General features: G+C 40.3%; 1 protein-coding gene across 1 annotated transcript in view; it reads right to left on the minus strand.

Annotated features, from left to right (window-relative positions):
• LOC122549064 (potassium voltage-gated channel subfamily KQT member 3-like) overlaps positions 1-18,430 on the minus strand; it is a 427,354-nt gene that overhangs the window by 51,199 nt on the left and 357,725 nt on the right. The window contains exon 9 of the mRNA XM_043688263.1: positions 12,770-12,796. Coding sequence (XP_043544198.1) covers positions 12,770-12,796 — 27 coding nt within the window. The remainder of the gene's footprint in view (positions 1-12,769; positions 12,797-18,430) is intronic.

Consider the following 18,430-nt stretch of genomic DNA (forward strand, 5'->3'; position numbering starts at 1 on the left):
TTAGGATCATGGAATGCATTGTGTAAGAGTGTGATGGAGGCACATTTATTTATTTCAAAAATAAATTAAATAAATTTTAGGATTCTGGGAATGGTCAGGGAAACAGGTCACCACCAAGGTGAGGTAAGATTGGTCAATCTTTCTTCCTTGTGGTATCCTCATCCTGAAAGTACACGAAACCCAGTAGATCTGAAAAATGTGTTGCTGGAAAAGCGCAGCAGGTCAGGCAGCATCCAAGGAGCAGGAGAATCGACATTTCGGGCATAAGCCCTTCTTCAGGGCTTAGTAGATGTGCAGTAACATCAGATAAATCAATGCTAATTTCATTGAGACAGATAAGTGTGGAATCACACAGCATTCTAACTTGAAACTATATTGCCATTTCATGAGGTCAAGATCCTGAAGCACTATAGGCATCAGTTCCAAAGAGTCATGTTGGACTCTAAACATTAACTCTGTTTCTCTCTTTACAAATGCTACCAGATCTTCTGAGTTTCTCCAGCAAGCTGCTTTTATTTCTACTCTCTAGCATCCTCATTTTACATTTGTTGACTGCAGCAGTTTAAGGAAGATGGCTCGTCAACACTTCCTCTTCAAACGTGATAAGGGTTGGGCACCAAACGCAGGCCTAGCCAATGACATTCAAATCCCATAAGTATTTGGAAAAAATGCGAGAGAAGCTCAAAGAAGCCGCAGATGAGGGAGAGATGATGATGGAGAATATAATCAAATCTTTGAGCACCACTGGGTACAGTTAGGATAAACAGGACTGGTATGCTTTAATCACTGTCACAATGGTCTCTATGAGTGTATCTCGTTAAATATTCTCCACTTCCCTTTTCTGTCCCTACTTAGTGATTGAGTACTTAGATGTGAAAACATGGATGTGAATCTACACATTTCATTATTCTTTGATGAACACATCGAAAAGTCAACAGCTTTTTACTTCACTTTTAATTTGTTTATTGAATAAGCATTTATTGGGGAGTTAAGACTTGCAATCAGATGTCAGCTTGAACAAATAGTCAAACAGCTTCACTAAATATCACTGGGCAAAAGATTCCTTGTTTGTCACTTCAAATCAGGTAGGGAACAACTACATAATGAGTGAAGCAGCCAAAGCAAACTACTGGTGTAATCAGGCATGATTTCTGGCAAAGTGACAGCACTCAGTAATGACCTCAAGGAAGGTTTCCCATAACAGAATATTTCCAATTGAGGGGTTTCTCGCATTCCTGCTGATTAGGACTGCCCCTGATCAATCCATGCAGCTTTAACTGGCTGGATGCCCTTTACTTGGCAGTAAGTCCCATTTCAGAGTGTGTAACAGGAAGCTGTAGCCCCTGCTGGGATTACAAATAGTTCCCTTAGTTAAAGCCCCAGAGTCTACGTTACAAAGACAAACCCAGGAAGTTTACCACAGGAAAGAGAGTGGAGGCTTAGGGAGTGGATGAGAATTGGGCCAATTGAGGGACAAAACAATAAAAAAAAACAGTAAAACCATGATATTGGGGTACTTATCCAAACCTGCCTTGTATACCTGAAAATAGAACAGCAGTTCAGACCAATACCATAATTTCCAAGCTCTACTGGGGTTTCTGTTGGAAGAAGTCACCATTTGACTTGGAAATATATCTCCACTTCTTCACTGTCACTGGGTCAAAATCCTGGAATTCCCTCGCTCGCAGCATTGTGGGTCTACCCACAATAGTGGTTCAAGAAGCCCGCTCACCACCACCTTCTCAAGGGCAACTAGGGATGAGCAATAAATGGTGGCAAGCCAGTAATGCCCAAAAATGAATAGAAAAAGGGGAATGGGTTACAGGGTTGTGAATGTGTGTGTGTGGCAGGGGTGAAATCTTCATCTGAAGGACATAGCAGAAAGTGAGCATCTGGGGGGGTTCCTAGGTCTTAGTGTGAAGTGGATGCCTGATCGCAAATGGTGGTTAAGTAAGGAAGGTGATCTTCCATCTCCAATCCATTCATCTGAGCAAAATGATATGTACACGATGCCCATGCCTAACCCTCATCAGTTCATCTCAAAATGGTGGGGTGGAGGTAGAAGGGAAGTGGCCAGGGCCTCAAATATGTCAAGGGCAGCAAACTTCTCCCACCTCTTATAAAATTGTGGACAGGTCAGCAGATGACCAGACAGATGGCATTGTAGGCCATGGAGAAGTTTACATGATTCCACAAGCCTGCAAATTCATCAATGAGCACGAGTAAAATTCTGCCCCTAGTGATAGCTGTAGATTGGATTTCACATTTCCTGGTGTCAATCTGAATCTTGCAGTAAGCTAAGGAGACTCTGACATTCAACAAAAGCAATGCTATCAAGCAGGTAAGCAGCCCATTAAAGCAACTTTCACAGACAACAAAGCAGCAAGTAAACACACTGACTATCCTTCACCTTTTAGTCATTTCACAGACAGTGCAGTAAACATTGGGGACTAAGGCAGAAGCTTAAAAAATGGAAAATTGTGAATTTTTTAATCATAATGGAGAAATCTGACATTTCACAAATATAAAATTAATTTTGCAGGGAGGTTGTTTATTATTAATTGTAACTTCATATGCCATTAAAATTGTAGTTACAGCTGAATCAACATGGCAAAACCTTTTTTAGTGTCTTCACAACACAACTGGAAGTAAGCCCAAGTAAATGCAAGTTCATGTCAACTCAAGTGACTCCAATTTTTCCATTAGGACTACAATGGAAATGCACTGTTGGAGAATGAGCAACTACTGACAGAATGCCCTGGGTTTGTGCATTTAACTGTGTGTGTAAGAACGCTAGACGATGATGCAGCTTCACTGCCATTACAACTGCAAAGTCTGGGCCACTGTATGCAAATGAAAATTGTAATTTTAAACTATCACTTGGCCTCACTGTTGTCAAATTAATATTTGCCACTTGAAGCAGTCATTATTATAGAGCTACGCCTAAAGCTCTTCAGACAGCATTCCTCTTTCATTCAAATAACTAACATGAAGTTGGGAAAGGTCCCTCTCCAGAGGTAATAGATTAACACTGACATTAAACTTTATAATATTAATTCTCATTTCCTTGATTCATCCCTAGATGAGGGGAAGTGCAGGAAGAATTTTAACGTCTTGCCTAGCAGGTCTGAGTTAAAGTTGGGTTTGAGTGATGTGATTTCGTCCAGATTAATGTACCTGAACAGAGGCAGCTAGCTTTAGCTGAGCGCTCAGAAGAAAAAAAAAATGGTTAGGTGGCTTTGGGGTGGGTAAGTAGCCAAGGGCAATTTAATTATTTGCACACCTACTTTCATAATTCCAACAGTGTGCTGCACAATGAATACTCAAAGACAACCTGCTGAATATCTAATTACCATGTAAACCAGGTAACATTGAAGATGTCCCCTGGGGTAGCATGGATCAATTGGAAGTATTAGGAGCATAGGACTGAGGAAGTAGAACCAGGAGCAAGCTGATCAATCAGATTATGGCTAAACTGGCTGTGTTCTCTACATCTCTTATCTCTCTCGGTCCCCCTGCATAACCTTTGACTCCTTTGTCAAACAATATCTATCTAGCTCTGCCTTGAATAAATTTAATGACCCTCCCTCTCTTGATTTCTGGGGAAGAGAACATCATGGACTAACAGCTCTGAGAGAAAAAAAACTCCTTAATTCCATCTTTGAAGGGGGATGTCTTCTTCTTTTCTATGTTCCCTAGTTCAATTCCCCCTGTCAGTTTCTACCTTAGCAAACCTCATTTTTCAATACTCCAATGGATATCCATCAATTTACACTATGACTTGATGCCTGGGTTCCAACTACTCCTGGTGTGTGGTTGTGGCAGACTGCTGCCACCAATTCTCCTTCCTATGTGAATCTGAAGGGCTATTCAGTAGATCATGGTGGAAGATAGGTCATAAGTAAGTTCTTGTCTTTCATGCCAAGATGTTGCTTATTATATCATACGAACTATATGCTGGTTACATTAACAACTATGCATACTAACTATTACTAGCAAGTGGTCGAGAAAATACATACACCTTTGTCAGGAGACTGTTAAATTCTACTCAGAACCTGCAAGACGTCATCAGACTGGGTAGAGTTTAATGAGGACATTTTTAGAACTATTAAGTTATACAACATCTCCTTCCAAGCATTTTATCTCTTCGTTCACTTATTATACAGTCATGTATATAACTATATTACACTTACTATTCCCCTTACATAGAAACATAAACATAAAAGATAGGAGCACAAGTAGACCATTCAACCCCTCGAGTCTATTCCACCATTCAATGTGATCAAGGCTAATCATTGAGCTCAATGCTCAAATCACGCCCCTCCCCCAATATTCCTTGATTCCTTTAGATACAAGAGCTGTATCTACCTCCTTCTTGAAAATACATGTTTTGTTCTCAACCATTTTCTGTAGTAGTGAATTCCACAGGTTCACCATTCTCTGGGTGAAGAAATTTCTCCTCACTTCAGTCCTAAAAGGTTTACCACTTTTTCTTAAACTATGACCCCTGGTTCTGGACTCCCCCATCTTTCCTGCATCTATCCTGTCCAATCATACTAGAAATTTATAGGCTTCTATGAGATGCCCCTCATTTTTCTAAACTTCAGCAAATCCAATCCTAACCAACACAATTTCTCCTCAGTCCTGCCATCTCAGGAATAAATGTCACTCCACAGCAAGAACACCCTTCTTCAGATAAGGAGACCAAAACTGTGCACAATATTATCTCCCAAGTCCCTGACTTCACAAATCCAAGTAGTCTGGCGGTTTGACAATTCTTCCATAATACTTTTCTTTCAGATTTGGAAGAGTTGTAAGTTTTTGGCTTGAGGATTGTTGACCTTGATGCTGATCTTCATATAATTTCTCTATTGGAGTGTCCTTTAGGTCACACATTTCCTTTGCAGAGGACTTTGTTCTTTGTAGATGTTGACTCGTTAAGTTATCTGGATGATATTTAATCTCATAGTGGTCCATCATGGAAGATAGCTGTGCTGGTGAATGAAATATTTTCTTCCTTACAGTATCTTGCATTTCTGAATCAGACAATTTGTTTACCAATGTAAGAGATGGTCTGATTTGTGGATGGTTAGACCAATAGGCCCTTCATTTTAGATTATGTCCTGGATCTCCCTCCAATTGTTGTTCATTTTAGATGCCGTCTATCACTCTTTGTGGTCACTTATCTAGTGTTGTTGAGTTTTTCAGACTTTTAATCATGTTGCTGAAAGTTGAACGATCAGCATCAACACTGTCAAAATGGCAGTCAATGCTGACAACCATCTGTTGAGCAGATTGTCTGGCAGCATCTATGGAGGGAGAGAGTTAACCTTTCAGGTCTGATATGACTCTTTGCTTTGTCCTGAAGAACAGTCTTAACAGACCTGAAACTCTGTTTCTCTCTTCACATGCTGAGCTCCTCCAGCATTTTGTCTTCTTATTTCAGATTTCCAGTGTTTGCTTTGATTTGAGAGTTCAGCAGATTGATGCATTGTCAGCACAGCTTCAGTTGAAAGTTGGTCAGTGAGCTGAGGGGTGAGGAAATGCTCGCTCTTGTTCTCAGGATTTGGTTATTTTGCTGACCTTTGTTGATGGTTGTCCTTTTGAAGGTTCTTCGGTGATGACAGGAATGAAAAGCATTTCCACTGTAACTATAGGAAACAATTCTCTTATGCCAAGAAAGGTAATCTCAACAGAAGCTTTCTTCTTTTGATGGAACAAACTTTTGACACCAACATAATTGATTTTTACAGACTCCTTCTTCTTGTTAGGTTCAGCTGTTAATTTTGAAGCCTTTTACTGGTTGCCTTTAGATCGGTTGTCAAAAATTTCTGAACTAATTGCACTCTTGGAAGAAATTGCTACTTCCAAGCATGTATGCAAGCATAAATGTGAGAAACATTGATTGGAAACTACATACACACTTTTAACACTTTTGGCCTTTGTGTTGTAGTGCTACTTATAGCATATCTTTAACCTTGAGAGTCAATCCACACGAATAAGTAGCTTTATCTACATAAGCTTTAACTTCTGATCCTTCAATCATGGTATTTGGACTGACAAGGCAGTGGCACTCATTTTTATATCAACGTTAAATTGAGTGAGATGTTAATTGACATTCATCAGTTTTGTCAAACTTTGTCTAGATTGCTCTTCAATATCTCTTCAGAATGTTGTGGATATCCTTTCAATACAGGTATCCCTTCAAATGGAGGTGGATGACCTACCTAACAGAGCTCCTTATGTGTGTATCTACTCATCCTCTAGTTGTTCTGGAACTCATTCTGGCTATAGAGTCACACAGACTTCACATTCTTCTATCTGAAGTTACACATTGCTTTTGCTTGCAAGGCTCTTTTTGTTCCACAACATTGACACTGATTATCAGGATGGAATCAAATAGGGATCTGATTGAAATAGGCTTCTGTGAGATAAGTGGCAGACTTGCACGAGAGATCCAGGGAAACTTCATTCAAAAACAGGAATGATTTGCTGCATTTTTTAACAAAGTTTCAATTGTCAGGTCAAGATTCTCCCTAGTCAGCGGGGAGTTGGCGATAATGGGGGATTATTGCTTGTTAGTGATTTTTTTTAACTCCAGATCTCACTTCGTTAATATGCAACTTCCTACCTAACCACCCACTGAGCATTAACTTGATGCTGAGAATTCTCAACATGTAAGTCAGAGCAGTTATCTGGTGCCTCCAGAGGACCTTCACAACTCAAAGGCACCAACATTTCAGAGCACGCTTCATGGGCACCTGTCACACATACCCCACATCCATGCACACAGGCATCAACATGTGCCAGTCTCTAAGAACACTCATGAGAGATTTCTGATCTATGTTTCTGAACTTCAATGCTGCACCTCGGGGCAAAACAGCAACTATCACTGTAATGCTGAAGCAAGGACACTTCGTGCTCAGGGACATATCCTCAGCAGGCTGCATCTCCCAGCTGGTCACTCACTGCCATAGCTCTCTCTCACTTGCAGTCTACCTGGATGCTCACCATATCCCTGCTTTGATTTGCCTTTTTTATGCTTGGCCCTCAGCCAGAGATACCAGTCTCTTTTAGTTGTGAAGAAGAGTCAGGTCAGACTCAAAATATTAACTCTGTTTCCCTGTGTCCGCAAATGCAGCCAGACTTGCTGTGTTTCTCTAATATTTTCTGTTTTTAACTTCAGATTGCCAAAATCTACAGCATTTTGCTTTTATCACAACACTGCTCTGTTGCTGTGCTGTCTAGCACTGACACGAAGAAGGAAACTTGAGATGGTTGTCAGCAATCCTCAGTTAAGTCAAGGGAGTTGGCCTTTGGTCAGCAGTGAGGAGAAAGTGAGGTCTGCAGATGCTGGAGATCAAAGTTGAAACTTTATTGCTGGAACAGCACAGCAGGTCAGGCAGCATCCAGGGAACAGGAGATTCGACGTTTCGGGCACAGGCCGAAGAAGAAGGGCCTGTGCCCGAAACGTCGAATCTCCTGTTCCCTGGATGCTGCCTGACCTGCTGTGCTGTTCCAGCAATAAAGTTTCAACTTTGGTCAGCAGTTCCCAGCATAGAAGGTCAAACACGGTCCCCTTTACCAGTCTAAGGGCCAGGACACAGTCAGTCACTCACTCAGGACAGTGAGGCAAGATCTTCTCTACTAAATGAGTGAAGAGTTACATGCCGAGCAGCCCTCCTACTATGGGCAGTTGTGCTTCTGGACTGAGAGGGAGCCAGGTATTGAGGGGGATAAAAGTGGGAGGGAAGGAGAGGAGGTGTTCCAGGTGAGTGAGTAGACTCTGCCGAGAGCATGCACTGTCAGTGGTGTTTAGAGTTGGGGTGTGTGACAGTGAGTGAGGGGAGATTTTGCAGGAAATAGTCAAAATGATAGAAATTGAATCTTGGTGGGAGATGAGTACAGCAGCAGAGATGGAATGCGTGTGATATATTGGAGAGAAGATGGTGATACTTACACTGGTGGAGGGGAGAAGGTCATTGACCTTCTTCTTACATTGCTGGGCACTCCTCTAGACTGCATGAATACAGGTGGAAACTTTGGACCAGGCTGGCATGGTCTGGTGTTGTGGCCCCCACTGTTGGTGCTGGGGGAAGAGTAGGTCCTACTTCTGCAAGACCCTGTTCAGCAGAGCCTCCAGGACCCTGTTCACAAGTAAAGCAATGATTTCCCTCTGTCTGCAATGACTGGGACAGATGTCCGGAACTGTGCAGGGTAGCTCCATACTGACTGTGCATGTCCAGCTTTTTAAAGATACCATCAGTGTCAGGTATGTAGGCCCATTTCAGAATATCCCAGGAGTGACAATTTGTTCTGGATATGGCAAGTGAGGATTGGTGATTTACGTTTCCTATTGAAGTCCCTGCTGACTATTCATTATAATGCTGAACTCTTTACCAGATTTGCTCTTTCCTACCCAAGTGTAACTACCCAAGTGTAACTGGCTTTACTGAGTTCTCTTTCTAGATGTCGAGCTACCTTTTCACTTGAGAATACAGCTACAATGATGGTCCTGTCTCCACGTGCCTATGCTGATCTCTTTCAGCTGCTGATTGACTAGCTGAGCCTTTTTTAATGTAACGACACAGGGTAAACTCCCCTGCCCCCAAACAACATTGGAAAGGTTTACTCTGTGCAGTAATCTGTGAAATTTCAAGAGACAAAGAGCTATCCCAAAAGTCACTATTTAAAGTAAAAACTAGCAACTTCAATTTTTTAAAGTCTAACAGAGAATAATTAACTAACAACTATTTACAACTCCTTTCTCTAACCTATCTTTTACTTTCCCTTCTACAATACTGGCCCGATAAAACCCCGATTAAGATTTTCCAAAAAATTCAAATTTTAAAAGCAGTCAGCTGTTGAATCTTCTCTTTGTATATTCCTCTGTTTTCTTTCCTTCTTCTTAGGGATTCTGCTTCACAGGTCACTGATAGATAAAGGTACCTTTAAGAGAGCTATTCTGCGGGTAGTTTGTATGTGTTGGTGGCTCATCAGTTCTCCCTCAACTGTTCAATTTTTCCTGGTTTTATATCCCAAAGCAGCTGATCATTTCATTTGTTTTAATATTGTTAGAACACTAAATTCAAACTGAATTGGAGTTTGGTACTTTGGGGCATAATTTAAACTGAATGGCCAAATTTGAATTTGTTTTTGTATCCAGGCAACCCAACTAGTCTAGCTGTTGGACCAAATGTTGCATTTTAAATTTTCCAGTACTCTGTATGCTTTTCTGCTCTCTTAAAAGTACAGTACCCTTAACACCTTCATAACACTTAACATGGTAATGTGGTATTTCTCTTATCTGAAAAAGAATTTTTCTTGTTTTTCTTCAGATTCTTTTGGGCACTTTTTACTATTGGTCATTTTGGATTTTAAACAACTGTGCCTACTGTTGCCAAAGTGTAGTACAGTGTATTGCTTGACATTGGGGCAGATGGCTTCCAATCCTCCTTTCAATAGTAGTCAAAGAGGATGTTCCATTGTCTGTGGAGGAGAATGGACTGTGAATAAGTATCAGCAGAAGAGGCAGTTGTCTTCGATACCAAGTTTTGATTTGATTTGATTTTAATATTGTCACATATACCATGATACAGTATTGCATCATAGTAACTATATACAACTATACTCATAAACTCTTACAAGTTTTACCATTACAGGCAGAGAAGACATGCCCTCATCAGGAAACTGTGCCAGTTGATTCTTCACCTCAAGGCTGCATGACACCATCAGACTGGGTCAAGCTCAGTATTGTTTGAAAATGTTCTGAATAAATTCCATTACCTTCTACCACAGACCAAACCTGGTCAGCCTTTCCTCATATGATATGCTTTCATCACCAGAATGAGTTGAGTGAACCTCTGAATTGGTTCGAATGCAACTGTGTTCTTTTTTCAAATCTGGAGACCAAAACTGCACACAGTATGTGGTCTCTTCAACACCTGGTACAACTGCAATCAGTCTACCCTTCATGCCCCTATCTCTCGACTGGGAGGTTTAAGTCACACCTGCTCCAGAGGTGTGTCATAACATCTCTGAACAGGTTAATTTAGAAATATTTATTCCATTAATCACTTGCTGTACCTGCATACTAATGTTTTGTGATTCATGCAATAGAAAACCCAGATCCCTCTATAACACTGGGTTAAGCAATCCCTCTCTAGTTAAATAACGTATTGCTTTTCCATTCTTTCTGCCAAAGTGGGCAAGTTGACAATTGCTCACATTATACTCCATCTGTCAATTCTTGTGTTTATTCACTTAGCTGTCTTTATCCCTATTGACAGAGTGTTGCTGGAAAAGCACAGCAGGTCAGGCAGCATCCGAGGAGCAGGAGAATCAACGTTTCAGGCTGGAGCCCTTCTTCAGGAATGGTTCCAGCCTGAAACATTGATTCTCCTGCTCCTCGGATGCTGCCTGACCTACTGTGCTTTTCCAGCAACACACTCTCAACTCTGATCTCCGACATTTGCAGACCTCACTGTCTCCCTGTCTTTATCCCTATGCAGACTCGCCACCTCCTCTGGACAACTTACTTTTCTACAGTCTCTGTGTCGTTAATAAATTTAACAAACATTTATCTGGTCTCCTAATCTACATGTTTATATAGATTGCAAATAGATGAGGTTCTAGGATTGATCCCCGTGGCACTCCACTGGTTACCGCTTGCCACTCCAAAAGATCCATTTAATCCCAATCTTCTTCTCATCAGCCAATAAATCTATTCTTGCTCATACCTTACCCCCTACACAATGTGCTCTTAAGTAATAACCTTTGTTACTCATGTGTATGATGTAGCATCTTGTCAAATGCCTTTTGGAAATACTAGTTTGATTTTAACTATAACTGAAGTATTGTTTAGATTGTACATGTTGATTGGAGGTTCTTTTGTAAAAGATGACACAGTAGTCCAAATGTACTCTCACCAATTCCTTCCTACTGATAGCAAGATTTTTATCCTCCAGCTCCCTTGTATATTGATCCAAGTTCCATTTGACTTCGTTATTACTTGTTGTACCTAAATACTAACAGTTTGTGATTCAAGCACAAGGACACCAAAGAGACCACCCTGTATTATAAATATTTTTCTCCATTGAAATATTTTGCTTTTCAATAAAATGGACAGCCCCATATTTTTCCACAATATACTCCAATCACAAACATTTGCCCAATCACGTAACCTATTTATATCTCTTTGCAGATCCTTTTCATCCTCCACACAAACTCCTTTCCTATCTATCTATGCAGTCAGCAAAATTGACTACTTCATTCTCTTCATCCAAGTCATTAATATAGATCCTTAATAGTTGGTGCCACAGCACTGATTTCTGGGACTCCATTACTTAGCTCAGGCAAGAGAAGAGTTTTCTTTAATGCAAGCTCAGGCATATTAATTGAATTGGGATGCTAACCTAATTCAGAGAACATCATATGTTATTATTATGACAGAACCATGGATATTTGGTCTGTTAGCTTCATTTATCTGTTACCAAGAAATTACAGACAATAGTTATGGCTGCAGAGGCAGTTTACAGATCTCAGGGAAGCAAACGCAATCAACTCAGATTTTTGAACCTAGTTTGGAGGTGGGAATCAAGAGTGGAGGATATTGTTGGTTGACCCCTGCATTTAATGTGAACAAGTATTTAAGTAAAGTTGAATGCAGAACCAATGGCTTGACAGTTAAGTGCTTGGAGTCACAAACTAATTTTGTAATCCAAGCCTTAACTTGAATATGAAAGTGGCTTAAGGCTTGTTTCAACACCTGTGCTGATGTCTACATGGGAACTTTTACCAGCTTGTCAAGTAGTCCACTTTCGGAGTGGAACATCTTGCTGCTCACTGCATTCGACATTTAGATGACCATTTTCAACTGTTTAAACACCTATCGTACCATTATATTTCTCAACTACAGCTTGCTCTTCCATATCCAGCAGTTACACTAGCGTAGATCTTCTTAATCAGTCTTACATGATGATTACATCATAAAAATACAACATTGCCAAAGACAACACAATAACCACAATATTCATTACATGCTAGTATTATAGACAATTATAATGTTACAAGTTCCCTGTCTATGCATATACAGCACAGAAGTGCTCCTCATGCAGCTGGGCACCTGTAACACCTTGGTCCCACTGCTACCAGCAATGTGGACCACAGGGTTTGGCAATGCCAAGCTACACTTGCAATTTTGCTGTTTCTATGTCTTTCCCAGTATTAGGACACCGTTTCTCGGATGCTTGACACTTTACCCATTCGAAAATAATAAACATAAAATTTTGTCTGACTATGCTTAACTCTCAATCATTCATAATAAAATAAAACTTCCCCCAAGAGTGGTCATAGCATTATTATTTGATGTGCAAATTTCTAATTCAGCACCAGTTAATACATTAAAATAATGGGTACACTTGCATTTTCTGCTTCCTGGTATGACAACATTTTACATGGACATTCAATATATGAATGTTATTCAGCTAATCAGATTTTCATGTCTGAACATAACAAGAGGGTCCACTAACACCACTGGTGCCAACTGTAATTGCTAGGTGACATTGTAGACCCTGTGTAGCATGTACCACAATTGACTTACCATGAGTAACAATGCAAGAAACCCATTTGATTTACTTACAAATTAAGAATCAAAGAGACTCTGAAAAGATGACCTATTGAAATCCTAGCATTGCAATTAACAGTTTTCCTCAAAGTAGATCATATCTATTCTCATAAATATTAAAAGTAAAACAGAGAATCAACAAACCTGGTAGCTTCATCCCCTTGATCTTTTCTTTAGATTGAAGAGAGAGAGGAAAAAAGACAACATTAATCTATAATCATGTTTTAAACACAGGTTTTAAACATAAATTTTAAAAACGATTGGTGAAATAGAAATTTTGCACTGAATAGATGTGATGCCTTCCATTTATTTTAAAACAAAGTAACTATGAAATCTTGATGTCCTTACCTTAATGTGAGATGAACTTATTAACAAGTCATTTCTTATACACAATCATCAGAAAAGAGAATTTGTGATGTGTTCAAACTTGTGAGACAGCTTTTCAAATGTACAAAATATTCAAAGATGGATTACTGTAAGCCATGGTTTCATGAGAGATATTGGAAGGGATTATGAACCAGCTGAAACATTGAACTGACAAGAAGCGCTGCAATAATGTTTCTTAGTTCCTCTCAGATGTTGGAACCTGCCATATTTTACCATCAGTGGAGTCACTGATAAGGAAGCTAATGTATTGTTTATATAGGGGTGTGGAAAGGCAGCTAATCCATTAGTTTAAACAAAAACAGAAAGTACTGGAGAAACACAGGCAGCAACTGTGGAGAGAAGAAGAGTTCATGTTTCGAGTTCAGTGACCCTCTGTCAGGATTGAAAGCAGCTGAGAAATCGTGGTATTTATGCTGATGACAGAGTGGGCTGGGGAAGTAAAAGGAGTGAGTCAAATAAATGGAGGTGGTTCCCAGAGAGGTGAAGGGAGAAAGAGAGAATGAGAGAGAGTGAGAGGGAGTGAGAGGGAGAGCGGGAGGAGGAAGGAGAAGCAGACTAAGGATTTGCTGATGGTAAGGGGAAGAGAGATGAATAGGAAGTGTAAACAGTTGAAACTGGAATGAGTGCACTGGGAGCAACTCATACAGGACCTGGGATGTGAGAGTAGATAATCAGCATGGAGGAATACGCTCAAACTCCAAAATTGTTAAACTCAATGTTGTGTCCTGAGGGCTGTAAGAAAACTAGACAGAAGATGAGGTGTTGAGCTTCACTGGAGCATTGCAGCTAACCTGAGTCAGAAATATTCACAGGGGAAAACAGTGGTATGTTGAAGTTTCAGGAAACTGGAAGCTAAGGATTGATTTTGGCTGGGTCTCCTCCATTTTGACTTATATTGGCTGAACTTAGAATTCTTCTGAACTAGGATTTTGCAGTTCATCATTAACAAAGAACACTACAGCACAGGAACATGCCCTTCAGCTCCCCAACTTTGTGCCAACACATGATGCAATTATAAACTAATCTTTTGCATCTATGCAGTCTGTATACCTCTACTCTCTGCCTATTCATCTGTCAAGCTGCCTCTTAAACATTGCTATTGTATCTATCTCCACCACTTCCTCTTACAGCACATTCCAAGCTCTGTGTAAAACAAACTTGCTTCTCATATTTCCTTTATACTTTCTCTCTTTTACTTTAAACCTATATCCTGGGAAAATGGCCATGACTATCCATTCTGTCAGGTCACCCCTCATCCTTTAAAGCTCAAGTGAAAATAAATTAAGTTTGTCCCCTCTCTCCTCATCGCTCATATCCTCCAAACCAGACAATGTCTGGTAAACTGTTTCTGTATCCTCTCCAAAACCTTCACATTCTTCTGATAGCATAGTGACCAGAACTATGTGCAATATTCCAGATGTAGCCTAATAATTTGCATACTGCTGCAACATGACTTGCCAATATTCATACTATATGCCCTGACCAATGAAGGTAAGCATGCTACATGCCTCTTGACCACCTTACCCACCTGTGATGCTAATTTCAGGGAACTATGGACCTGTATGCTTAGATCCCTCTGTATGTAGATGCTATTAAGAGTTCTGCCATTCACTGTATACTTCCCTCCTGCATTAGATCTCCTAAAATACATCACCTGGCATTTATCCGGATTAAACACCATCTGCCACTACTCTTCCCAAGTCTTCAGCCTATCTATGTTCTGCTGTCCTCCTCACTATCCACAGTTTCCCAATATTTGTTTCGTCCACAAGCTTACTAATCAGGCCACCTACATTCTCCTCCAAATTGTTTAAATATATATATTTCAAACAACCTGGGTTCCAGCACAGATCACTGTGTAACATCACTGGTCACAGATCTCCAGTCAGAAAAACACTCTTCTACAAGCCAGTTCTGTATCCATTTTACCAGCTCACCATGAATCCCATGTGACTTCACCTTTTCTATCAACCTGCCTCATGGATCTTGACAAAGGCCTTGCTAAAGTCCATGTATACAATATCTATCACCCTGCCCTCATCAATCATCTTTGTCACTTCCTCAAAAAGCTCAATCATGTTTGTGAGACACGACTTTCCCCCACTCAAAGCTGTGCCAGCTAATATGTCCATGTTTTTCCAAACGAGTACGTCGTACCCCTAAGAATTTTCTCCAATAATTTCCTTACAGCAATGAATAGCTCACTGGCTTGTAATTTTCCAGATCCCTGTTGCCCAACTTAAACAAAAGATCAACATTGGCTTTTCTTTAGTCCTCTAGGACATCTCCTGTTACTACAGAGGATACAAAGATTTCACACAAGGCCCCAGCAATTTCCTTACCTGACTCCCTCAGCATTAAGGGATAGTACCCACCAGGTCCTGGGGACTTGTCTACCTTAATGTTTGGCCTATTGAGACAACGAAGGGAGATACGACCAACTGACATCGGAAAAAGTCTTAAAAACAAGTGGTTAAAATGTATGTGCATAACAACCACTTTATGGATGTAATCAGTAGCCACAGAGGTCCAAAGCAGTATCTATGATACTCAAGTTTATTTTTGGCAAGTGTCATACCAAGCCTCTAATTGATGGGGGCATTGGTGCATGTGCAGTGAGTATTACAGGCAAATCTTAACATCAAACAATATGAAACTTTGTAATAACATGCCATTTTTGAACTAGACACTCTAGGTAACATCCTCTCTTAATCACATTGCTTTGCAAACACTGTATATCAACTTGGAGATGTAAACCTGAAAATAATTCCACTGCATCACTCTCCAGCAGATATACATGTGGAGAATAATGCAGGACAATGCATGACATTCTGACACAGTCATGATGTTTTCGCTCTATGAAAATCTGAACCGTACCATAGCCACTTAAATCTGTACGACAAAATAAACTACTGGACAACAAGGCCTAAACTTTGGTAACAAGGCTCATGACTCCAGAATATAGGCCACCCACATATCGACAGCATGCACACAAATGAACATCTTGCTACCACACAAAATGTATAGTGCACACCAATGGTGCCATTTTATGTTTGAAATCCTTTGTGCAAGACTCTAGAAAGTTACGCCTAAACTGTTCCATACTCCTTGATAGCTTCCTGTCAATGTGCCAAGAAATTTATTGTGCATTCTATCAGTTTCCTTCGGTATTCTTCTCTATTCTTTCCCAGTAATGTTGCTTCTTCCTGCTCTTCATCTGGTGATCTTTCACCATTAACTGGCCAGGTTGTAGTCCAAGGGTATTTGAAAGGAGAAAGCCACATAATGTTGAGGAAAGGTCGAGGAGTGAGAAGTACCTGTCTACAAAGGTTCTGCATCAGAAGACATGAGATGTGATGGGGTAGGTTAGGTGTGAGAATATTGTCACTGTCAGAATATGAGCCAATAATGCTCATTCCTTTATTATATGACACAGAAACAGGCAATTCTGCCCAACCAGTACTCGTGCACCAACTGAGCCTCTTCCCATTTTTTATCTAAATCAATCAACTTCACACAAGGCCCCAGCAATTTCCTTACCTGACTCCCTCAGCATTCAGAGATAGAACCCATCAGGTCCTGGGGACTTGTTTACCTTAATGTTTGGCCTATTGAGACCAAACATCTTTTCTCCCACTTGCAGCCAGGCCTGTTCCCAACTGGTTAACTTCTGCTGCTTCAAATTATGCATCATCTTGCCCTACAAGAGAACAAGACATATATCCGAAAGTGTAATACTATATATTTGGGGGATACAGTTGTCACAGCTACACAGCTGGCAGCAGGTGAAAACTGTGAAAGTGAGTGTGAGGTTACCAGTCTGTGTATTCGGGTAAGGTGAAGCTGTGAATGTTAAGTATGAACTCTGATTGATAGAGCTTGTTGGTAGGCAGTAGATGAAAGAGTGGTGCATTGAACCTGTGTGGGAGAGTATTGGGGACGTTGTTGAGAAATGGTATTTGAAGGTTCATTCATTAAATTAGACCACTTGTGTGAGCTCCCTGAAGATTCTGCAGAGCTGTATCCATGTCCTCAGGGTTCAGGCCCTGGCACTGTCCTCTGCAATTCATCCGGTCTCTTGCCTTCTGGGGGTATGTCAGCAGTACCTTCTGAACTCCTGTGTGTAAAGCCCATCTCTTCTTCCTGTGCACCTCCTAAGGGAAGGCCCTCAGTGCAACCAGAAGATCTTCAAGTCCAGTGTCCTAAGATTGTGCCACCACATTAAAGTCACACTGTTACAGGAGCACATTCTCAGAAAGCCTCGCAAATGCAAAATCATGAACAGTCTTCAGGCTTTGTATTGGATTAGATTCCAACCATTCAATATTTGGATATCTGCTACACTAAGTGTAAGCTAAAATTCAATAAAATATGAAACAATATTTTTATGAAATACAAAGATTTACTACTGGAGGAACAGTATAATAAACTAAGAAAAGAAGGAACAAAATTAATTTCAGTTTTTTCAGGATCAGAATGAGACCTTTATCTTTCTTCAGTTTTACATTGCTCTTTCGTCCTGTGCAAACACTGGTACATTTGTTCTCGGTCTAATATTTTGGAACAAGTCATTTACTAAAAGAAGTGCCCTAACATGCCCTCAACATGTCGAAATGTCCATTTATTTCCAGCACAATCACTATTATGAAGGCAAACAAGGCAGCGAGATTCCATGAATCACAAGGTGAACTGATCATCAGGTTTAATATGTTCTTCCTGATAGACTTTTACTGAGGTGAATTAAGATTAGATTAGATTAGATTCCCTACAGTGTGGAAACAAATACTTATAATACCTATAAAATGGCAATGAATGTGCAGTGTGCACTGTCCAAATTGATAAATACACTAGAGCTTGACGACGTCATCATTGATCAATCTGCACATTCTGTGCATTTCCACATTTTTGAAATTTTTGTTTGACAGTTTTGGCCCCTATAACTATGGATAAGTATTCAGGCACTGGATGGGTAACAATGGGTGGTATTGTGTGTAGAATGCTTTGGACAGGTAAGCAAATTCACGATTGCAAAGATATAAACAGTGTTACTTGACTGTATTACATCCTTTGCCACATTAGAATGAGTTCCTCAATAAATTCCACAACTTGGTTCAACCACATTGCACTTCTGATTTAATAAATACTGATTGGTTTTGAGTTAGAGCTTTCAAGTCTGAGCCGTGGCATTCAGCCACCCAACAGTACATTTAGGATTGACTATAATCATGTCTGAAGAAGGGCCTGTGCCCGAAACGTCGAATCTCCTGTTCCCTGGATGCTGCCTGACCTGCTGTGCTGTTCCAGCAATAAAGTTTCAACTATAATCATGTTCATTACCTGCATACAGCCTGAATTGGGAGAAATGGACACAGTTTAATCATAATTGTTAAGGGATTATCAAACGTAGCCCAAAATAAC

This window comes from Chiloscyllium plagiosum, chromosome 4 (genome assembly GCF_004010195.1).
Source record: "Chiloscyllium plagiosum isolate BGI_BamShark_2017 chromosome 4, ASM401019v2, whole genome shotgun sequence".
NCBI classification, from domain to species: Eukaryota; Metazoa; Chordata; class Chondrichthyes; order Orectolobiformes; family Hemiscylliidae; genus Chiloscyllium; species Chiloscyllium plagiosum.